The sequence below is a fragment of the Anabrus simplex genome, chromosome 1 (genome assembly GCF_040414725.1).
Source record: "Anabrus simplex isolate iqAnaSimp1 chromosome 1, ASM4041472v1, whole genome shotgun sequence".
NCBI classification, from domain to species: Eukaryota; Metazoa; Arthropoda; class Insecta; order Orthoptera; family Tettigoniidae; genus Anabrus; species Anabrus simplex.
In genome coordinates this window covers 471,163,972-471,187,349 of record NC_090265.1, presented here as the reverse complement: position 1 = coordinate 471,187,349, position 23,378 = coordinate 471,163,972, and the positions used below count along the sequence as shown (strand labels likewise).

The following is a 23,378-nucleotide window of genomic DNA, read 5'->3' as shown; positions in this document are numbered from 1 at the left end:
TACATTTAAAAGATACATCAAATATTACATAAAACACGATTAGTTCAACTCATTTGCGGTTATCGTTATTTCGCGTAAAATTCCGGCGTGAGATTTCTACTGAAAAATCAAATAGGGTACATCAGGTAAGTTAGACACGTGGGTTTGAAGTACCGACATTGGAAAATATTCTTCCCATTACGAGCTGACAAAACGACCTGAAGTGAAATAAACATGAACTAATAAAAGTACAATTCATGTAATGTCATAACAATGACATACCAGCAAAAAAAGAAAACTTGTGCAACACGAGAAAGGCCGGGCATCGAAGGAGGGACCCTGCTACATTACCCAAAACCGTTCGTATCCAATCTTGTATGAGTGACGTGTCCATCCATCCATTTTCTTGAATACGAACATGGATCACTCACGGAAATTTTGCTTTAGGCAATGTTTTTCGTTTTAGAATAATGTAATGGGCAAGTTTTCTGCCATCAGCTGTTACAGCAAGCATTGCTGTACATCACTGTTTTTGCTTACAGTAGCGCGTACGATAACACTGTATGTTCCTTCCTTATAGATTGTTCGACTTTGTGGCATTTGGAAATTGATTGGCGTATGACCTGCGGTTTCTATAAGGGAGATTAAATATTCCTTCACTTTACGCTTCTCAATTACAAAGAGATGAAAATGGTTGAATCATTCGTCATTTTTTGGCATTTGTCAAAGAGTAAGTCCATTTCTCTTCATAAAATTAATCAAGCCTCGGCTAACCTTCAAATTCGAAACACTGATTCTATGTGCAACGGCTATTTCTCAGTCTTTAAAATACAGCATTTCGTGAGAAATGGCTTATCTGACGTTGCGTAACAAAATCATATATTTGCGGAAACTTGCTGCTTTGCGAGACTTGTTGGCCGCTTGAAGTGCACGTTTCATTTGGACTGAATACTTGCTGCCGGCTGTCCTATTCCCGTATGTTTCGGCGTAACTGATTACCGCGAGTTTGTATGGAAATTGTGGAAGTGTAAAATGTTTAATGTGAGGAAAGGAACGTTAAGGATGACACAAACAGCCAGTCCCCAGGACAGGGATATTAATAATTTACAATTAAAAACCCCTTACCCAGCCAGGAATCGAACCCGGGGCCCCGGGTGACAGACGGACACGTTGCCCCCTACACTGCGGGGCTGGACATGATGCAGTATTACTCGAATACTGTGGACTGACAAACAATTTTGAGATCACAGAATGTCCCGTACCCGAAACACTTGTAAAACTAGTGCAGTGGGATTTCCTGCCGGCTAATAAGTGCACGTTTCCCTGTATTTGGAATGCCCGCTTTCGCAATAGAAAGCCTGCCACTTGAGTAGTAGGCATCTTTATTTTGAAACGCATCCGGAGCTGTGTGATGGATGTTCGAAGTTGTGGGTACGTCAAATACGTGAATATTTCTTTAAAATATTCAACCAATTAAAATTATGCACTTAAATACGCGAAACTACCACATACAAAAAATTCAATATGTCCCATATAATCATATACATACGACATTGACACAGGGGGAAAGCATAAAAATGCAAGAAAAAACATGTGGCCTACAACTCCGACGAAACTGTGCACAGAAACGATGTTAACAGCAGCAAAAAACACAGTAACAAAATCATTCTTTCGTCCCGATTGAGTCGCTAGTGTGCACTAGCCTCTCTTTCTTGCAGAACGATTGCCACCCCGAATCCCCACCTGTATAAAGCACACACACACTGCTGTGGTGAGCGGGAAACATGATACACGAAGGCGACGGACGAAACACTCATGAAATAAAGCCAGCTTGAAAATGAGGTTTTGTAAATTACACAAGCACATAAGAATTTATCCTTTATGCGAGGGAAAGAGGATTGGCCATACTAGAGGATATATTGGTCAAAAATAGGAAGAAGTAAAAATAAATCGGAAAATCGGAAGACGAGTTAAACGCGGGAAGTTTCCGGGTAAATCGGAAGGGTTGGCAGGTAACGATCGTCTATCTACCACAGTGCTACTTCTATGTGATTTTAATCTTTGGCAAGATGGCTGCTCACAACAAGATTATTTCACCGCAAACTTTTCAATATTTCACTCAATATTCTGTCGTTCCAACTGTAAACAAGCACATCTACCATGCAGCTTAAAATAATCATAAAACCATACAAACTTGTTTTGGTATTTACCTTCACAATATAAACCCGCTTCCTTGAGCTATTTTTTGGCTGCAAAGTTTGCGCGTACTTTTATGTCCAACAATAATCAATCAATCAATCAATCAATCAATCAATCAATCAATCAATCAATCAATCAATCAATCAATCAATCAATCAATCAATCAATCAATCAATCAATCAATCAAATAATAATAATAATAATAATAATAATAATAATAATAATAATAATATAATACCGTGCTGTACTATAGACCAAAGTATGAAATTTTATAGTATTCAGTCACAACCTCACAAAATGGATTTGAAAAAGGCAGTACACAAATATAATTATAGAAATAGGCCTCCATTACACAATATCAATGGCTCACAGAAATACCGTAGTTTACATACGTAAATTCATGTTCTCGTCTCGAGGCAACTCTTTCAAGTGGACCCTTAGTGGAAATGAGCTACATGTACCGTTTTAACCACATACCAATCCTTATGCCATCATAAATGTCTGGCAGTATTGGGAATGAAGCTTGGGCCCCCAATGAAAGCAGCTAGTAGTGCTAACCGTTACATTACAGCGGTGGACTACTTCATATTATAAATACAGACACCTAATATAATTAATCATTTATAGGCAACTTTAAACATACATAGATACATACATACATACATACATACATACATACATACATACATACATACATACATACATACATTATCATTATAGACTTATGCCTTATAGCTTTCAGTCTGCAAGCCTCTGTGAATGTACTAAATGTCGCCACAATCCTCTATTTGCAACTAGTGCTGTGGCCTCATTTAGTTCTATACCTCTTATCTTTAAATCGTTAGAAACCAAGTCTAACCATCGTCGCCTTGGTCTACCTCTACTTCTCTTACCCTCCATAACAGAGTCCATTATTCTCCTAGATAACCTATCCTCCTCCATTCGCTGCACATGACTCCACCACTGAAGCTGGTTTATGCGTACAGTTTCATCCATCAAGTTCATTCCTAAATTAAACTTTATCTCCTCAGTCCGAATACCGTCCTCCCATTGTTCCCACCTGTTTGTACCAGCAATCATTCTCGCTACTTTCATGTCTGTTACTTCTAACTTATGAATAAGATATCCCGAGTCCACCCAGCTTTCACTCCCGTAAAGCAAAATTGGTCTGAAAACAGACTGGTGTAAAGATAGTTTCGTCTGGGAGCTGACTTCCTTCTTACAGAATACTGTTGATTGCAACTGCGAGCTCACTGCATTAGCTTTCCTACACCTTGATTCAATCTCACTTACTAAATTACCATCCTGGGAGAACACACAACCTAAATACTTGAAATTATCAACCTGTTCTAGTTCTGTATCACCAATCTGACATTCAATTCTGTTGAATTTCTTACCCACTGACATCAATTTAGTCTTCGAAAGGCTAATTTTCCTATCCTTACTCATTGCACCTCTTTTCAAGTTCCAAGATATTAGACTGCAGGCTTTCGGCACAATCTGCCATTAAGACCAAATCGTCAGCATAGGCCAGACTGCTTACTACATTTCCACCAAAATGAATCCCTCCCTGCCATTTTATACCTTTCAGCAGATGATCCATGTAAACTACAAACAGCAAAGGTGAAAGATTACAACCTTGCCTAACACCTGTAAGTACCCTGAACCAAGAACTCATTCTGCCATCAATTCTCACTGAAGCCCAATTGTCAACATAAATGCCTTTGATTGATTTTAGTAATCTACCTTTAATTCCATAGTCCCCCAATATGGAGAACATATTTTCCCTCGATACCCTGTCGTATGCCTTCTCTAGATCTACGAAACAAACACAACTGCCTTTTCCTCTGATATCATTTTTCAATTACCTGGCCCATACTGAAAATCTGATCCTGACAGCCCCTCTGTGGTCTGAAACCACACTGGTTTTCATCCAACTTCCTCTCAACGACTGATCACACCCTCCCTTCCAAGATGCCAGTGAATACTGGCAACTTTAAAGTGATTCCAACCGGGCGAACTGGCAATGCAGTTAGGGGCGCGCTGCTGTGAGCTTGCATCCGGGAGATAGTGGATTCGAATCCCACTGTCGGCAGCTCTGAAGATGGTTTTCCGTGGTTTCCCATTTTCACACAAGGCAAATGCTGGGGCTGTACCTTAATTAAGACCACGGCCGCTTCCTTCCAACTCCTAGGTCTTTCCTATCCCATCGTCGCCATAAGACCTATCTGTGTCGGTGCGAAGTTAAGCCACTAAAAAAAAGTGATTCCAAATTTATTTTCCTCATAATAACATTTTTTATAGTGTACATGTGGTTTCAAAATGAGGAATTTCAATTGATCCAACATCAAGCCTGTGCCTTTTTATCAGAAAATGTTCCTGTAATTTCTTCCCCTTGTTGTATTTCTCTTTCCCCACGTTTGAGATGCGAGGTCGAGACCATTCACAGGGTTTATCAGTAAGCTTGGGGACATGTTCTGAGCAGTGTTGCCAACTTAGTGGATTTTCCGCTAAATTTGGCGGAATTAGAAGACTGTCGGCGGAGAAATATATCATTTAGCGGACAGTGGTTTTTTTTGGCGGATTTCTAGATTTATTATAGCGGAATTTAGTGTTTTATCCATTGTGTGTTTTTTTAAAATTTCTACTCCAGTGTCTCTCCAAGCTATTCTGTATTTCTTGTCAGGAGCTAGCAGTCACATGAGGAAAACATGTTATTTGGATTTGATGTAACGAGATCATGGTATAATAAATTTGTTGTGCGTGGGGAAAGTGCACTTATCTCTTAGTTGACGAATGACGACAGATAATGAAACTATTTATATTTATGCTATGACGAAAGACCGGCTAATGAACTTGCCTGTTCTGTGTGTTGGCCTTGAGGTAGAGGATTCACCTAGTATGCACCCTGTACTAAAACGCCTACAAGTTTTAGCTCGCCGCCTCACAGGCAGGGGGGCAGCTAGGGCGATCCGCATCCTAGCACCAACACAGCAACAGACGAGTCCGCCTTTGAACTCTTTTATTTGACGTGAATGAGGGAGACTAATTTACTTTTTAAGAATATTCCTCTCACCAATCCCAATGAAACTCAGAGATCAGGTGAGTGTAGATATTTACTTTTATTATTATTATGATGTCCGGCTCCATGGCTAAATGGTTAGCGTGCTGGCCTTTGGTCACAGGGGCCCCGGGTTCGATTCCTGGCAGGGTCAGAAATTTTAACCTTAATTGGTTAATTTCGCTGGCACGGGGGCTGGGTGTATGTGTCATCTTCGTCATCATTTCATCCTCATCACGACACGCAGGTCGCCTACGGGAATCTAATCAAAAGACCTGCATTTGGCGAGCCGAACTTGTCCTTGGACACTCCCGGCACTAAAAGCCATACGCCATTTCATTATTATTATTATTATTATTATTATTATTATTATTATTACTGCTCATTTTTATTGCTCATTAGTTGAGATCGGATTTCTTGGCGGAATTTTAGCGGATTTTTAGTAGTATTTAGTGGATCTTGAAAATATAAGTTGGCAACACTGGTTCTGAGTAAACTGCATAAATAACTGCTGAAATATGCTTTCCTTTCACAGAAACAGTTATTCGCCTTTATGAAACAATAGAAATTGATACAAAGGCTTTCCTTAGAAAATGTGATTATGTTTAAAATTGATCTTCTCTCTAACAGCATTAACCTATGTTAACAAGATATTGTATTAGAAATAGGCCAAATATTTCTTTCTGAAGACAGAATTATTGAATGTGTACATGAACATTAATCTTGTTATTACCACTAATAATTGATAAATTACTATGTTGCCTCAATCGTGAAAAGGTAGGGTATCTAGTGAACGAATGTTTCTCTCTTATCACATTTGCTGTTGTTACTCTGTTGCTATTTCCTGCAAACTGTTTTTCTTGTAAATTTAATACATGAACACTTTCTGCAAGTTCGGAATAATTTGGACCATTGTTGTTGCATGAAACACTCCAAAATCCCGCTGTTATTATTTAATCAGCCATGGCAACTTGCGACGAGAAGACAGCAGATATGTGCACGGTGAAATGCATTAACTTACAATTGTCACCACTCACAGCACAGCGGTACATTTCTCCCATGAGCGCACGGAGCCTATAGCGAGTACGGCATACAGCGAGAACTCCACTGTAACAATAGGTTTGTTTTCTGTCCCTTTAACATTCCTATATTAAACTGTGTACAATCCTTCGGTTATTACGAGAACCCAATCATGATACATCTGTTATTACGAGTGATTATGCATGCGACATATTTCCGTTACCGATATTTATGCACTCCAGCGATTGTATTGAATGCGATCGATCATCTTTGGTATAGTTTCCCCGTTATGTGCACTAGCAAGCTGTCTCCTTGACAATCAAACTCAAAGGTGATGTCTGAGTCGAGCAGTAATTCTTGTCGATTGGTGTTCTGCAAACACAATTCGAAATGAAAGAAAAGAACAGCTTAATAAGTGAATAAATAATGTGGCCATTAGCAGTAGCTAATCGTTGTCGGCCGCTACTCGTTTCCGAGAATACGTTTTTCTCCCACAATTCTTCTTAAAGTCTATTGGCTCTGTGGAGATGTTGCTGATGACTGATCAAGCCAATCTTCGCATGAAAAATGCGACCACACAGGTCAACATCTAAAGGTGGGTGGAGGACGCAGTTGGATCTGACGTCGTTTCCGCTTACCATGGGTTTCAATTTCTTGTCTGCGACGTGTCTGCTCAAACAGTGAGACACCTTCTGCAGTAGTTTTCACCAAAGAACACGGTTTTGTGCAGTTGTTGCCCAGGTATTAGAATTTATGTTGGTGCTATTCATAGTCTTCTTAAGCTGGTCTTCTAACGTTTCAAAGGAGCACCTTTGCCATGACCAATTTCACCGTAGAGAAGTTGTTTAGAGTGACTGCTATCATTCATACAGTGGATGTGACCAACCCATCTAAGCCGATGAGTGATGATGAAGGCTTCTATGCTGTTCATATGCACCTTATCAAGAACTGCTACACTGCTTATGTAGTCATCCCATTTGATATTCAGAATGCATCTAAGTTTCTGCTGATGGAAGCGTTCCAGTTTCTTTATGTCACTATGGTAAAGTGTCCAGGTTTCACATCCATATAGTATGTTGTTATGACTACAGCTTGGTACACCACAAGTTTGGTATATATTTTGAGATCCTTATTCAAGAAAACTTGGTGGGACAGGCTGCCATAAGCTGCATGGGCAGAACGTATTCTATTTTCCACATCCTTTTCTGAGTTGTAGCATGTAGTTAGAATACTACCAAGGTAGGTGAATTGGTCTACCTGTTCGAGAGGTGTTCCTGTTATGGTGATGTTTAGTTCAGGGATGGTACCACCTGGTGCTGGCTGTGCATGTACTTCAGTCTCATGTGTGTTGATGGTCAGACCAAATCGTTCATAAGCTTTCTTGTCTGACTCGTTGGCTGAATGGTCAGTATACTGGCCTTCGGTTCAGAAGGTCCCGGGTTCGATTCTCGGCCGGATCATGGATTTTAACCTTCATTGGTTAATTCCAATGGCTCGGGGACTGGGTATTTGTGCTGTCCCTAACATCCCTGCAACTCACACACCACATATAACACTTACATGCCTTTGTAAGTTTACTTTTTAATTATTGGTTCAAGAGCTGTTCTCATGCAGACAGGAGCAGAGATTACGGAATTGTTCTCCCTTGTTCCTTACTCACTTTTATAAACCTTGCAGCTCTATACATAACCAAGCAACACAAACCACTCCCAAATTATAGGACGAGGAGTAAGGGACTGGAATATTTTATCAAGGGTAATGTCCGATATATTTCTAAGTTCTTTGAAGATATTTAAGGAAATACTTGGTAAACAGGTGATAGGTAATTTGTCTCAAGTATTATTACAATATTATAAGTCCACCTGTTCAATACAATACAATATGATCCACTATTTCATATGGTCAAATGTTTTTTATACATAATACATAAAAGTCAAAGGTACATGTTTCACCCTCCTTACGGGCATCATCAGCCTACATCAATCTTAAAAAATAATACATATACTTATAAATTATAGGTTAAAATGTTGAAAAATGGTTTCGTAAAACATTATACATTATTTCTTCCAACAAATGTTTCAACGGAATTATATATTAACTTGACTATCTTTTAGATCCATTCGACTACCATAATTTCCGAACTCCGCTAGCTTTGACATACATTTTATCACAAGCATCGCCTCTACAGAAGTTCCATTTTCTTCTTGACTTTCAGATATCCCAATCATATACGGTACATTTTAAACTTGTTTATTACATTCACACTTCCGTTTTAAATAACTGAAAGTGATTTTACCACCTTGGATTCAACTTGGGAATTGAAGAAACATCCCCCTTTGATGATTGTTTTTATACTCAAGGCCTTCACAGTCTTAATGATATTATAAAAATATGGATCCATTTCAGTTTTAGACTCTCAAAATTTCATGTTTAATCACGTTTTAATCTTCAAACTGTTAATTTCACTCTCTTTTAACATACTTTGGTGCATTATCGTTGTTTTAGATGTTATTGTATAATGTTTTACGAAACCATTTTTCAACATTTTAACCTATAATTTATAAGTATATGTATTATTTTTTAAGATTGATATAGGCTGATGATGCCCGTAAGGAGGGTGAAACATGTACCTTTGACTTTTATGTATTATGTATAAAAAACATTTGACCATATGAAATAGTGGATCATATTGTATTGTATTGAACAGGTGGACTTATAATATTGTAATAATACTTGAGACATACGTCAACTTCAATACGGAACCAAAATGAGAATAGTTACTTGTAACATGATAGGTAATTTACCGTCTGGGCGACAGTCCTAGATGCTGATTGATTGATTTGACACAGTACTACCAACTCTATCGTAAATATATGTTCCATATTCCTTTCTCTTTGATCTGTTCCTTGGGAAAGTAATTATTTCCACTATGTCTCGGGTGACCTCAGCTGGATGTAAAGCAATAAAATTCTTGATGATGTGCGTACGAATCTCTAATCTCCTCTGTCTTCTGCCATAGTCCGTCGCAGCATTGCATAAAATTGTCATGGATATTAACTAGATCGTTTTTCCTTCCTTCTTCTTCAGATATCAACCTACAGATTTATGATCCTGCGTCAATCTTTCTGGTATAGTATGAGGCATTTACTTCCTGAAGTGCTAAAAATCGTTCCAAACCATTTAGTTCAAGGATGACCGATAGTTTCTTAATGGAAAATTCTAAATTCCCATAGAGGGAATTAGATATTTTTCACCAATAGAGCAAACACCTGAAAAGCCTTACACTAGAGTTTCTTCTCGAAAGAATTGTGGGTAGTGTTCACCTCGAACACGAATCTTGATGTTCGTGGCGGGGTTGATTAGTTATTTGAAAGTACGTCAAAAATGAGATGGCTGGTGTATCATCGATTCAGATTTTTCTTGTAAATAGCACATGCAGATGACCGTGTGATTCATAAGCTATTTTCTTCAGTCCCGCCCGAGATCGGTGGATATTTGAGAATTAGACAAATCATAGCTCGCCATGTTGTTACATAAGAAAATCCTGTTGACACGTTAGGTGTTCGGATGTCAATATTCTTTCAGCAAATTAATATGTTTATAATGAGTTCTTGGTGTCATTATTATGAGCGCTACTGTAGTAGTTTCTGTTAACGATAACAGAACATTTGAATTGACGTGCCCAATTCATAATACTTGCATTTGACTGGCTGAGGTCATAATGATACAGTATTTTTTATTTACGGCAGTACATAAACCAGATATTATACTTTTAAGACGGAGACTATCCTTACACGCGCCAACAATTAGACCTACTAATGCATTCAGATAACAGTGGTCGTGGTGCAGTATTTATCGTGTATGGGTGAGAAGTGAATGTTCACATTGAGATAGGTCTAGATTACGTCACTCACAATATCACGTACCACTGCATCCACCTACAGAAAGTCCCATATACTTAGAGTGAGTGTAAAATTGCCATCTCCAAGTGGTTTATGGTGTCTTATGTGAATGTACAATTAATTGGACTCATGGCTGGGAAAAGAATGTCGTAGCCTGATATGTTAAATATCATCCCAGCATTGTCCTGGTGTTCAAGCGGAAAAGCTATGAACAACATATTAGAATGGCCGACAGTGGGATTTAAACTCATTCCCTTTCCCGATTGTACTTATAAGACTAATTGTTGCTAACCTACCACTATAAACTTTACTAAACAGGGTTTCGAATCGAACGAAAGCTATCTAGAGAGTTAGCTGTGTGGTTAGGGTCGCACTGCTGTGATCTTGCATTCGGGAGACAGTTCGAATCCCAGCGTCGACAACCTTGAAGATGGTTTCCTATTTTCACACCATCCTTCTGAAGCTGAAAACCTCCAATGTGTTAGTGCGACGTTAAACAGGTAGCAAATAAGAAATACATTATGGTATTGGCTTAACGTCCCACTAACTACTTTTACGGTTTTCGTAGATGCCGAGGTGCCGAAATGTAGTCCCGCAGGAGTTCTTTTACGTGCCAGTACATCTACCGACACGAGGCTGCGGTATATGAGCACCGTCAAATACCACTAGACTGATCCAGATTCAAACCTGTCAAGTCGGGGTCAGAAGGCCAAAACCTCAACTGTCCGAGCCACCCACCCACCCAACCACACACGCATACACACAAAACGAAGCTATATTATGTTGAATTCTAGAAATGTTATTGTTATATCCGATACTGAATGATCGACTCAGCTCAGGTTAACCTACCAACCTATATGTAAGACAACGGGCAGCTCATTACTCAAAATCACTTATGCGTCAAATAATACCACCTTATTTAGGAGTCATCTTTAAACGTAGATAATGTTATCACGACACAGAAGAGGTTATGAAATTGTACAAAGAGTTTTTTAAATGCAATAGCTAAGTCCTCGGAAGGTTTTGTTTGGTTTTTGTTTGTTTTGTTTGTTTTGTTTGTTGTTGTATTTTCTTCTTCCTCTCCTTTTTCTTCTTAATCTGGTTACCCTCCAGGGTTGGTTTTCCCCTCGGACTCAGCAAGGGATCCCACCTCTACCGTCTCAAGAGCAGTGTTCCGGAGCGTGAGATTTTGGGTCGGGGATACAATGGAGGAGAATGACCAGTACCTCGCCCAGGTGGCCTCACCTGCTATGCTGAACAGGGGCCTTGTCGGGGGATGGGAAGATTGAAAGGAATAGACAAGGAAGCGGCCGTGGCCTTAAGTTAGGTACCATCTCGGCATTTACCTGGAGGAGAAGTGGGAAACCACGGAAAACCACTTCCAGGATGGCTGAGGAGGGAATCAAACCCCCCCCTCTACTCAGTTGATCTCTCGAGGCTGAGTGGAGCCCGTTCCAACCCTCGTACCACTTTTCAAATTTTGATCGAACCCGGGCCTCAGGGGGTGGCAACTAATCACACTAACCACTACACCACAGAGGCAGACTGTTGTATTTTTGTTGTAGAATATTTCTCTTCTTTTGGAACCGTACTTGGGCTGTTGAGTGTTACAAAAACATGAACGTTTCCAAATAGAAATATTTTTCAGACAACGTGTCTCATTATAAAGAGGAAGGACTGCTGTACCCAGCAACAAGAGTCTTGCCTTGGTATGACGTCATGCCGGCATCTTAAATTACTAATTCCACTGTGCTGAGTGGCTAACAATCAGTGTAGCTCTGGGGTCTGGAGGGGTAGAACATCGTCTGAGGTGTTTATTGATTTGTTTCAGTGATTTATCCAAGTACGTCATGAAAATGATTTGATGATAAGAGCGGCTTGTCAAAATTCCAAAAAAAGTACAGGAGCGTCTCAGAGTTAAGGCGGCCGAGCGTTGTAAAGTGAATTCCACGCTACTGGAGCTCATTACTGCCTCAGCGGCGGAAATTGATTTGGAGCTCATGGATATGGATACTGTTCAGTGATCACACTGATGATGTTGTTGATGATAAAGAAGCTCTGGTGCGCCCATCGAAAATCCTGCGATTCTGCGAGGTAGAAATATAATAATAATAATAATAATAATAATAATAATAATAATAATAATAATAATAATAATTGTTCCGGGGTTACCCGTGGGACAGAAAGAGGTTAAAGAAGGTGCCGGGGTGAACGGGTCTATCTACAATATCGAAGTTGAGTCAAAAATTTAAAAGGTTATATTTCTTTTCCAAAAACAGTTTAACAATCTTTTTCACTGAGTGAACGTGACAATATATCAGGTACAAAGCAATCTTGAAACAAGACTAAGAAAATCCAAGATTCAGAACTTTAACAATTTTGGGCTTCAAGCCCCTATTTTACGTCAGAGATAACGTATTCAGTGTACAGAACTTAAATTAAAATAAGAAATCCCCTAATTCAAGAGCACTTGCTCCCTCAATTTAAATGTCAAGCCTTCTAGAGGCACCCTTTACAATTACAAACTTTGAAAAGAGCAAATAGGCTCTCCATTTCTTACAGCCCGCTCAAGGCAATATTACCTAAAAAGTTACACTCTCAGAATTACAAATAACAAGGTTTAATACAGTGGTATCTAATACCCAACCTACAGGGCCTTTACGAAAAAGAACAGGTTTAAAAAAAACGGCCCAAACACAAAATGAATGGAGGCGTACACTTGCACTCCTAGATAATGAAGAATAAAATCCTAATGGGGCTCTTGGCTCAGAGATACAGGGGCTAATCCCAAGCTACTGAGGTGACACGAATAAAGATTCAATTAATGCATTACAAAAAGGAAGAAAAACAGTTACAAACCTCGTCACCTCAAACCAAGATGAAGGGGAGCTCGAGAGGGTACTTCACTCTCTATCCCTGGTTTACAGTTAAAGATTTTATGAAATTTTTACATTAGCCGGAAGAAAGTTACATTTTAGAAAAGTAGGTTACATAACTAAAGATTCGGACCTTTCCCCTCGAGTTAAGCTGCGGAGGTAGCTACGACAAGAAAGATATAATTTATGTGGCCATTACCTTATAGATGTTCTAGCTGCCGACGAAAAGGGCGCCCGCCACCTGCTTTACCACACACACACTTCTCAAGACGGTGATCAATTGGCCAAGAAACGTGAAAATCCGCAGTTTATAACCCTTCAGGGAAGGTTCGAGAGCATTCAAGATTAAACAGGACACACCCCCTTAAATTTTATTGGTTGAGTTCAAAAGTAACACTCAAAATCGAACAAGAAGCCTGTGATAGGTTGAAAATTAATTACAGAAATTTTTCATTGGCCAGATTCAAAACTGGCAGAAAGAAAAAGGAAGTATTGCCAACCCAAAAATAAATGAACATAGATTAGTTATGGAAAACCTAGGAATATGAAACTTCTTTAAATAATAAGTTCTTTCACCTTGCACCAGGGTGCATGATCATAGTTTTTAGTAGTGTCATCTGTAGAAGAATGTCCAAACTTCCATGATGAATGGCAAATGAAACAAGGAGAAGTTTACTCAGTTTAGGAAACTGCACAATAACAAAATTACATAATATTTTGGTGGAGACATCTTCTGATTAAAGTTCTAAGTTCCTGTTGCAGTAGTTTCCACTTTAGTTTGATAGAGGAGTTCATTTAGGTGCTAATTTTGAATGCGCAACGTTGAGGTGTACCTCCCGGTACAATCATTATTATTATAAGCTTCCTTAAAACAGTTCATCGATGTTTGAAGCTCCTCAGATGTACGGGCAGATGTTGCACTGTCATCAGCATATTGAAGCTCCATTATGCGAGTATTGTAGGTGCTCAAATACGTCAACCCCATGTCGGTACATTTACTGGCACGTTAAAGAACTCCCGCGAGACTAAATTCTGGCACATCAGCGTTTCTGAAAACCGTAAAAGTACTTAGTGGGACGTAAAGCAAATGACATAATTATTATTATGAAATGAACTGCCTGGATTGCTATTGATTGAACTATTTGGCCATATGGCCATGCACGTGGTGGTTAAGACGACATGCTATCCGTAGGTTGTGTGTGAGTGAATGTTCCGGGAACCAGATGCATTATGGTCTCTCCGAGAGAGAGAGAGAGAGAGAGAGAGAGAGAGAGAGAGAGAGAGAGAGAGAGAGAGAGAGAGAGAGAGAGTGTGTGTGTGTGTGTGTGTGTGTATTGAAATGTCTTAGTGTGAAATGTGTCTATTTTTAGAACGTTCTCTTTAGAGAACTGTTCTGCATCTTTAAAGAATCCATCATACAAGATTCTATAAACATTAATATATACTTCAATTATATCAAATTGTATTATATATGTTTGCACCTAGAAGCATTTGCAGGCTTGATCATTGAACTATTCACCAAGTTTCATTAGCACTTAGAAGCACAGTGTCAGACATTACGTATGTTGTGCTGCTCTTCAAAGTGTCAGACATTACGTATGTTGTGCTGCTCTTCAAGAACTTGCACTTTTTTTATTTAAATTACTGATCTTCGTCTTCTTCTGGATTTTAGGATCTTACATCACGCAGTGCTAATCCCTATAGTGTTATAGTGCTTCTTGAACTGCTTTTAGTGAAAGACTTATCCTTTACTTATTGTTTCCCTATGCATTGTTTTATATTTTTACTTAATCAGCTGATGGTGACCCAGAATAGTGGTCGAAACCGGTACCGCTTTTAATCAAATAAGAATGTAACATTACATTTCTTATTTTCCTTGTATTGAATAGGTTGAACCACTTTATTTCTTGTTTTCAATTTAATTGTGATACAGTTCAATATGGAACATTATGAAATTTCTATCTTTAAATAAATTGGTAAAGGCTTATCGGACAGGATGTAAGCATAAAATAATGCCAAAAATGGAAAAAAAAATTGCTTCCAGTACCTTCTAGTCGGTCTGGAACAGGCAGTATGGTAAATGTATTTATCTTTGTTATTCACACCTCCAATAAACTTATTATTATACTTTTCGATCAATAGTGGTTTCAACCCTTCATTTTCCTTATGGCTCCTTACAACAACTCAAAACATTAGCCTACTCAAGAGAACATCAACAAGATGTCTTGCTGGCACTGACACTAAATTTATCTCATCAGCCAGCAAATTCAGTCAACCAAATAAACGAAGAAATGTTTCGATATTACTGGGTATTATGTATAAGCCTGCATATCAACACGTCAGTTTGATATCAGAAGTAAAACTAGCGGCTATATAGAAATGTACAATAATTGAAAATCTTCCACCTTTTTGATACTTTTTATTTGCTTTTTAGCAAATTAATTAATTAATTAATTATAAACAGTACATGTTTTGTTCTTATTTGAGAACATCTTCAGCTGTTGTATAGCTTAGGTGAATCACTGAGTTTTCGAGTACATTATATTCAGTACCTTGTTCCTCTTAAAAACTATTTGAATATAAATTGAATTAAAAATGATATTAAAACAATGTGGTGGTTAATGGGTTGGTGACATGAGACAGGATGAATACATAGTTAGCCTACTTAAAAAACTATATCTATTAATTTGAATAGTTGTTGTTAAAAGTTTCAAACTCTGTTACACGTAAAGCAGCTTCAAACGTAGCTCCTCCAGGGTCACGGTAGAATTGGAGTTTAACAACAGTAAGAAATTGAGACGAAGCTCCCTTCTCAATTAGTGAACGGCAATCAGCTTCAAAGTTCCGCATTAAACTCAATTTAAGATACATTAAGTAAGCTTAAAATAAATAACAGCCAACCTGGAAGGAGTGAAAGAAGTGAACATTCAACAATATTTAGAATAGTGTCAAGGAGTCATACATTTTAAAAACCTTTTAACTGGAAGACAAACAGATATTTTTTTGTGTAACAGAGTTTGAAACTTTTAACAACAACTATTCAAATGAATAGATGTAGTTTTATAAGTAGGCTAACTATGTATTCATCCTGTCTCATTTCACCAACCCATCAATCACCACATTGTTTTAATATCATTTTAAATTCAATTTATATTCAAATAGTTTTCAAGAGGAACAAGGTACTGAAAATAATGTACTCAAAAACTCAGTGATTCACCTAAGCTATACAACAGCTGAATATGTTCTCAAATAAGAATGAAACATGTACTGTTTATAATTAATTAATTTGCTAAAAAGCAAATAAAAAGTATCAAAAAGGTGGAAGATTTTCAATTATTGTAAGTCTCTGTGATTAGAATTTGATACGGAAAATGAAGCCGATTACTTGCAAATATATAGAAATGTTTTGATATTCCTGGGTATTATGTATATGCCTGCATATCAACAATTCAGTTTGATATCAGAAGGAAAACTAGCGGCTATATGTGCCAATGAATGATTGCCTAGCTGCTAACACAAGACGGTAAAACATGAGCTGCTTTATTATCGTTTTACATATCATCCGTACAATATGCGAATGTATAAATCATTTCTGGATAAAATTAATCATTTCTCTTGACACATAATTAGCACCTTTCAATGACTAATAATTCAGTTATGCGATAAAATAAAGAGCATGTCCAAATGCCTGATATAAGGCGCTGCCACTGGAGCCTGATATCAGCCGTTTGCCTGCTTGAGAGTTAATTCTGTTATTTTATCAGAGTACGTAAAAGTTCCACCATTCTATTTTATGAAAACATTTAGCTATTTTTAGCATCTGGAGAATATTTTAAAGATATGCCACGTATATAGGTCACTTAAGAAAATAATGAGAGCATGGTATTGTACGGTCCTTGCATTTAATATTTATTTTGTGATAGGACTAACTATCTGTCCATTATTTTGGTTTTTAGTGGATAAATATGCATAAGTTCAGTAAATACCTTCAATATACAGTATATGGTCACCATTTAAAAAAAAGTAATTACTGAAAAAATACAACACACACATACCGGAACTGAATATCAGAGATATACCAACATCAAACTTAAGCTCAATTGGACCAGTAGTTCAGGCATGATTGAGCGAAGAAAAAACATGTAACATTTCATTTTAAACTTGCACGGCTTATGAAAATAATTTTGCAAACAGCATATTCTCAGGTCAATATTTTGAAATAAAACCGTCAACTGACAGTTCCCCCTTAGAATATTTGTGCAAAATTTCACAAAATTTCACCTAGTGGTTTAGACATGATATCTCTGGAAGGCTGGCAGACATTATTTCATGTAAGGGGGGCATGTAAGAAAAGAATCTAACAAGCAGTGGTGATGTTATTTAAAGGGGAAAAGTAATGAGATGATGATGATGATGATGATGATGATGATGATGATGATGATGATGATGATGATGCTTGTTTAAAGGGGCCTAACATCGAAGGTCATTGGCCTCTAAAAACAATGATATGAATGGCAGGCTGGACTACAGATCTTCTGGGCTATTATGCCATGGTCCACTCTTCTCATTCCTTCCAAACTTTTGACTACCGCAGTAGTACTCGAAATGTTTCGAAGGAATGAGACGAGTGGACCACGACATAATAGTCCGGAAGATTTTTATTTTATTGACACCAGCCGTGAAAGCCTTCATACTTTGACGAACAAATTAAATTAAATTAAATTAAATTAAATTAAATTAAATTGCCATGGAAAATTAAAATGGAAGATTAAAGAGGGGAGCATTACAAAAGGAAGCAGAAGAAATTCTAGTGAAGTCTAATCAGTTGTGAGCCACTGTGGAAGAAGGTAATCCAAAGAACTATACTTACATTCTATGGCAGGCACTTGCTGCAGCAACATTCAGCAGAGGAAATACATAGATGATGAAACGTAGTTCTTTATGAGGTAGGAAAGAATATAGGAATACAAATACTAATGCTGGGAGCAACAGCTTGCGAACTCTAGTATCATAAGCAGCTCCAAGGGGCACAAGAAATGCTGACAACGCCATTCCTCGAGGAATTGCAGAATAAAAGTACCATAAGAACGGAGAGGTCTAATAGCGAGTTGAGGAAAATCATAACAAGCAGTGAAATTTGAATACAGTCTGTAAAACTTCCATTACAATGCATCAGAATAATTACAGAGAGCAAATGCATTTCAAAAGGATACTCCCCATTCATGACTTTTGTTTAGCACTATATTGAAATACAGAACTTCTCCCTCTGGCCAGAGTAACCGCTTCCAGAATATTGAGTCTACAATAACAGTCAGGCTCAAAAATATCAAGCCTGCTGGAACAGCCAACTTCATTAACCTGCAATGAAAAGAGTACATTAAAAGATCACATAGTATATATAATAATTGAAGAATATGTAAACTGCAAACTATTATTCCAAGTGCAATGTTTTTCAGGAAGAAAACTATGTAACTAGTAACGTTTTCTTTCTTGTAACTATCCTCAAAAAATGAGGTACATTAATGGCTGGGCAAATTTTAGGTTGCCGGACAATTGCGGTCACTGAGATAAATTTGTGCCCACTCACAGAAATTCCCCAGTTGTCACAGGACATTTGCGGTCACTGCAGCAGGGGGTGGACCTCATCAGCTTAATCTCGGGGTATCCCCGCTAAACTACCTGAGCACCTGCTCACTCCTTGCAGATCAATATTTTTGTCTCGCGGGCATTATTTAGAGATTGATACCTTCAGCCACAAACACTATTCTATACCGAAACTTCCGGGTACGAGTACTGTATTTACTATTGTGTGCTGTAATGGACTTGACAGTTACTAATCAGGCAAATCGTTGCCACTTTACAAACGTTATATGTACAGAAAGTATAGGGAGAGTCAACCTGTTATACTCACCTGGGCGTGTCTGAAGGAGAAGAACAAGTATAAAGGACGGCTGAGGACAAAAGTAGAAGAAATGCTTCATACCGTCGTTCATCAGCGTGGACCACCTGAAGAAGCGGCCTTCACGGTAAAAAAGCAGGTTCAAAAGCCAAAGAGGTGAGCAGGAGAAGTGACTCCACTATCACAGATTTATGTGCAGGAGTTGGGTGATCTGCATAACAGGGGCTACGACTTTGTCACTGACATGCCAGTTCAAGAAACTTTAAAAATAACAATGCGTCGGCAATGAAATCATGCACGCGGACTTCAAGTAGAGCCAAAACACAAGTGTTCAGATTTATCCTTAATGAAGAGGCATTAAGGATGAATAACGGCAGCCCGTTTCGTTTAGCTGACGACGGCATAGGAGAAAAAATTATAATTTTTAGTGCCGAAAAAGGTAGAGAAAGTCTTAGGCACTATGTGCAATTTTTTTTTTAATGGATGACATGTTCGAGAGTTGCAGCAAACAGTTCGCCCAGATATACACCATTCACGCAGACCTTGGAGGCCAGGTTGCATTCTTGCCTAACAAAAAGAAAGAAACTTATATTCGTTTCTTTCACCTTACTTGGCAGCAGCGCCCCAATGGAATCCTAAGGAAATCACTACTGGCTTCGAAGCAGCTACGATATCAGCCCTATGAAAATGATTTCCGTCAGCAGAGTTAAGTGTTTTTTTCTTTTTTTCACATGAAGCAATGTCTGTGGAGAAAACTACAGGAACTTGGCCTGACAAGAGAATGCAAGGAAAACGAAGATATACGTCTCCACATCCAAATGTGCGCTACTCTGGCATTTTTGAAAACAGATGACGTCAGTGAGGGATGGTTGGTGATACATTCTCAGGCTCCTTCTACAAAAAAACTTACTGGATTCTTCGACTATTTTGCACACGTATGGCTTGAAAACAGCGAGATACCAATCACTATGGGGATCTGTTACGAAAAGCGACATCGAACAACAAATGCTGTAGAGGAATGGCATCACATAATCAACTCTTTAGTTGGAAATCCACATGCTCGATTCGACGATTTGGTGGTTTGTTTAAAGAAGGAAGCAGAAGCGACGAACTGCATGTACCTGAAACTGGAACTCAATCTTGAAGGCAAGAGGAGAAAGATGAAATATGTGAATAAAGATGTGAGGACTGAAAGAACTCTTAAGAAATATGAAGAAACTAGCGACATCAGGTCCTGCTTAAAGGCAATTTCTTACACAGAAAATCTTGCATAATCTTCTTGCTGTTCCAGGTATTCCTAATGTAAATAGGTATGTACAAAGGAACAAAATTATAACGACGCTTACCTAAAGCAGACAAAAATAACTGACGAAGCTTAGTTACAGCTGATTTTAAACACGCCAAAATGATTTTAATGCAATCATTATGCCAGTCCAAAGCCTGGAAGAAGTGTGATACTAATCAGCATTTTAAAACATATAATTAATTGTCAACCAAATTATTTTTATTTTATTTTCTTTTTTTTGCTAGGGGCTTTACGTCGCACCGACACAGATAGGTCTTATGGCGACAATGGGATAGGAAAGGCCTAGGAGTTTGAAGGAAGCGGCCGTGGCCTTAATTAAGGTACAGCCCCAGCATTTGCCTGGTGTGAAAATGGGAAACCACGGAAAACCATCTTCAGGGCTGCCGATAGTGGGATTCGAACCTACTATCTCCCGGATGCAAGCTCACAGCCGCGCGCCTCTACGCGCACGGCCAACTCTCCCCAACCAAATTATTGTATGTACTCAAGTTTGGAGGTTTTGACCCTGTGTGAGTCAGGGACACAGATGAAGAATACATCCACAGTATCCCCTGCCTGTCATAAGAGGTGATTAAATGGGTCCCCGGGGGCTCACAATTTGAAAGCGTGGGTTGACAGGATCGAATTTGCCAAGTTGGGGCCAGAAGACCAGCGCCTCAACTGTGCCACTGAACCACTGAGTCCGGCACTTCTAATTCTTTTTCATCCCATTTTCTCCGAAAAATAAATAAATAAATAAATAAATAAATAAATAAATAAATAAATAAATAAATAAATAAATAAATAAATAAATAAATAAATAAATAAATAAATAAATAAATAAATAAATAAATAAATAAATAAATAAATAAATAAATATTAATTAATTAACCATGGATTAACTTTTGTTTTTCTAAAAATAAAGGACTGGTGTGGAATAAAACAGTGTCTTTTACCCCGGCCTACCTTTAATTATTCCACAATAAATAAATAGGAAACTTATTTTTTGAATTAGCCTCTGATGTATGTACATATAAAAATACACTTTGTGTTGTATTACAGTTTGAATTGATGAATCAAATATACCAGCTTGTATATCTGCGGGAATGTTTATACCGTGTTAGCCACGAGACCTTTTTGTGATGGTGGTGATTACTGTTTTTGTGAGAAAGTAGAACGGTGCCACCATCCTCCCTTAAAACTAACTACAAAAAATGTCGAATAGATCCAAATCTCTTTTAGGGAAAAAGAAGGGAAAAGCCACAAAGGACGTGAAAATATAAGACTGCCTGGGCTTGGCAAACATAATACCGTTCGGGTAGGAAGAGAACAAGAGTTGACCAAGAGAGGCTGGTTAGGAAATAGAATAGAATATATTTATTTATCACCTACAGAATTGTATGTTACTAAAATCATGACATGACTTCTTGTTCTCCTTCAGACACACCCAGGTGACAATTTCATGTTGACTTTCCCTATACTTTCTGTACATATAATCGTTTGCCTTATTAGTAACCATCAAATCCATTACAGCACACAACAGTAAATAATTACACCAGGAAGTTTCGATATAGAATTGTGCTTGTGTCTGAAGGTATCAGTCTCTAAACAATGCCCGCGAGAGAAAAATGTTGATCTGCAAGGAGTGAGCAGGAGCCCAGGCAGGTTAGTGGGGATACCCTGAGATTAAGCTAATGAGGCCCACCTCTTGCTCCAGTGACCACATATGTCCTGTGATAACTGGGGAATTTCTGTGAGTGGGCAAAAGTTTATCTAGTTGACTGCAAATGTCCATGATTTTGTGATGACCACAAATGTCCGGGACACCAAATTTTAATGTAATGAAATGGAAATCCCAAGATCTGGTATTTCCAATCATTCCCTTTATGTAATTTCATATCATCGAACAGGTTTTTTTAACTCTGCAGTTTTTTTGTAATGATATGGAAATACCAAGATTTAGTATCTCCAAACATTCTATAACATATCAAACAGTTCACTGTCTTCACTGTCGCAAAGCTAATTCAAACCTTTCTCTACATTTTGTAATGAAAAATGGACATGGTTTATAAAATTAAAACTGTTCTCAAGCAGTAATTACAAAAAACAAAAAGAAAAAAAAACACAGAGTGCATTTTACTCTATTTCAATATTAAAGACTCCATTTACTTTCAAGTTGTATACTTCACATACAGTTGATTACAAAAACCCAAAAATTACTTTAATTCTACAATTCTCTTTTGACATTTAAATCAGAGAGCAAAGTTGTCATCAAAATGAACATAAAAACTGAAGTACACATCTTCATCAGTGATTGGTGTGACAGTGTCATCTTTACAACTGTCTTCAACACCTTTTACAATGCCTGCTTTGCAAAAGCAATTTTTGATGGTTGAAGAGGATACCTGTTTCCATGCAGGTGAATGAAATTCATGGCCTGTAAAACAAATCAAATCACAAACATATGGCAGATATAGACTTATAATAAAGAAAAATTAAGTTCATAATCACCTCAAGAACACTGATTGTGAGATTGCTTTTCCCTGCATCAGTCTCAACAATTGCATGCAGCACCAACTTGTCATTGCGGCAAAAAACGTCTTTGTGCCAAAAACTGCCTAATGACTGCTCTGGTAAAGTTACAGTGCTTTACAGGCATGTGATGAGGTTAAAACTCATATCTCCTCTTGCGGATCAGAAATGCTGACCAAACCCCTGTGTATTTTAACATGCCACGAAACACTACTGTTTCTGATAAGGGAGCAGCAAGTGTTCTTAAACTACCGGCAACAAAAAGTTACGTTGTATGGTGATGTTGGCCATTACTGCTGACAGCCGTAAACTACCGCTGTACGTTATATTTAAATGCAAAACATTATCGAAGAACATCACATTCCTGACTGGTATCCACGAAACGAAAGAAGCCACTCTGCTTGTGATGTCAAGTAAATGTTCATAAGCAGTGTTTTTTATGACACAGTACTGAGCGATTCTAATGTACATTTTTCTCCCAAGTTTTTTAAATGCCAACAATCTAGCCCCTCTGCAAGTGAAAGGCCTACAGTGTTGATAAATTATGAAAGGAATAAAAATTAATATGCTATGCTCTTTGCTGATGACATTGTAGTTTGGGGAGATAATGAAAAGGAAGTACAGA

General features: G+C 38.1%; 1 protein-coding gene across 1 annotated transcript in view; it reads right to left on the bottom strand.

Moving 5' to 3' along the window:
* Positions 1 to 23,378, bottom strand: part of Alg12 (Alg12 alpha-1,6-mannosyltransferase) — a 125,109-nt gene that overhangs the window by 37,769 nt on the left and 63,962 nt on the right. Inside the window, exons 6-7 of the mRNA XM_067135256.2 lie at positions 18,251 to 18,395; positions 17,908 to 18,134 (exon numbers count right to left, since the gene is read on the bottom strand). Of these exons, the coding sequence (XP_066991357.2) occupies positions 17,908 to 18,134; positions 18,251 to 18,395 (372 nt within the window). The remainder of the gene's footprint in view (positions 1 to 17,907; positions 18,135 to 18,250; positions 18,396 to 23,378) is intronic.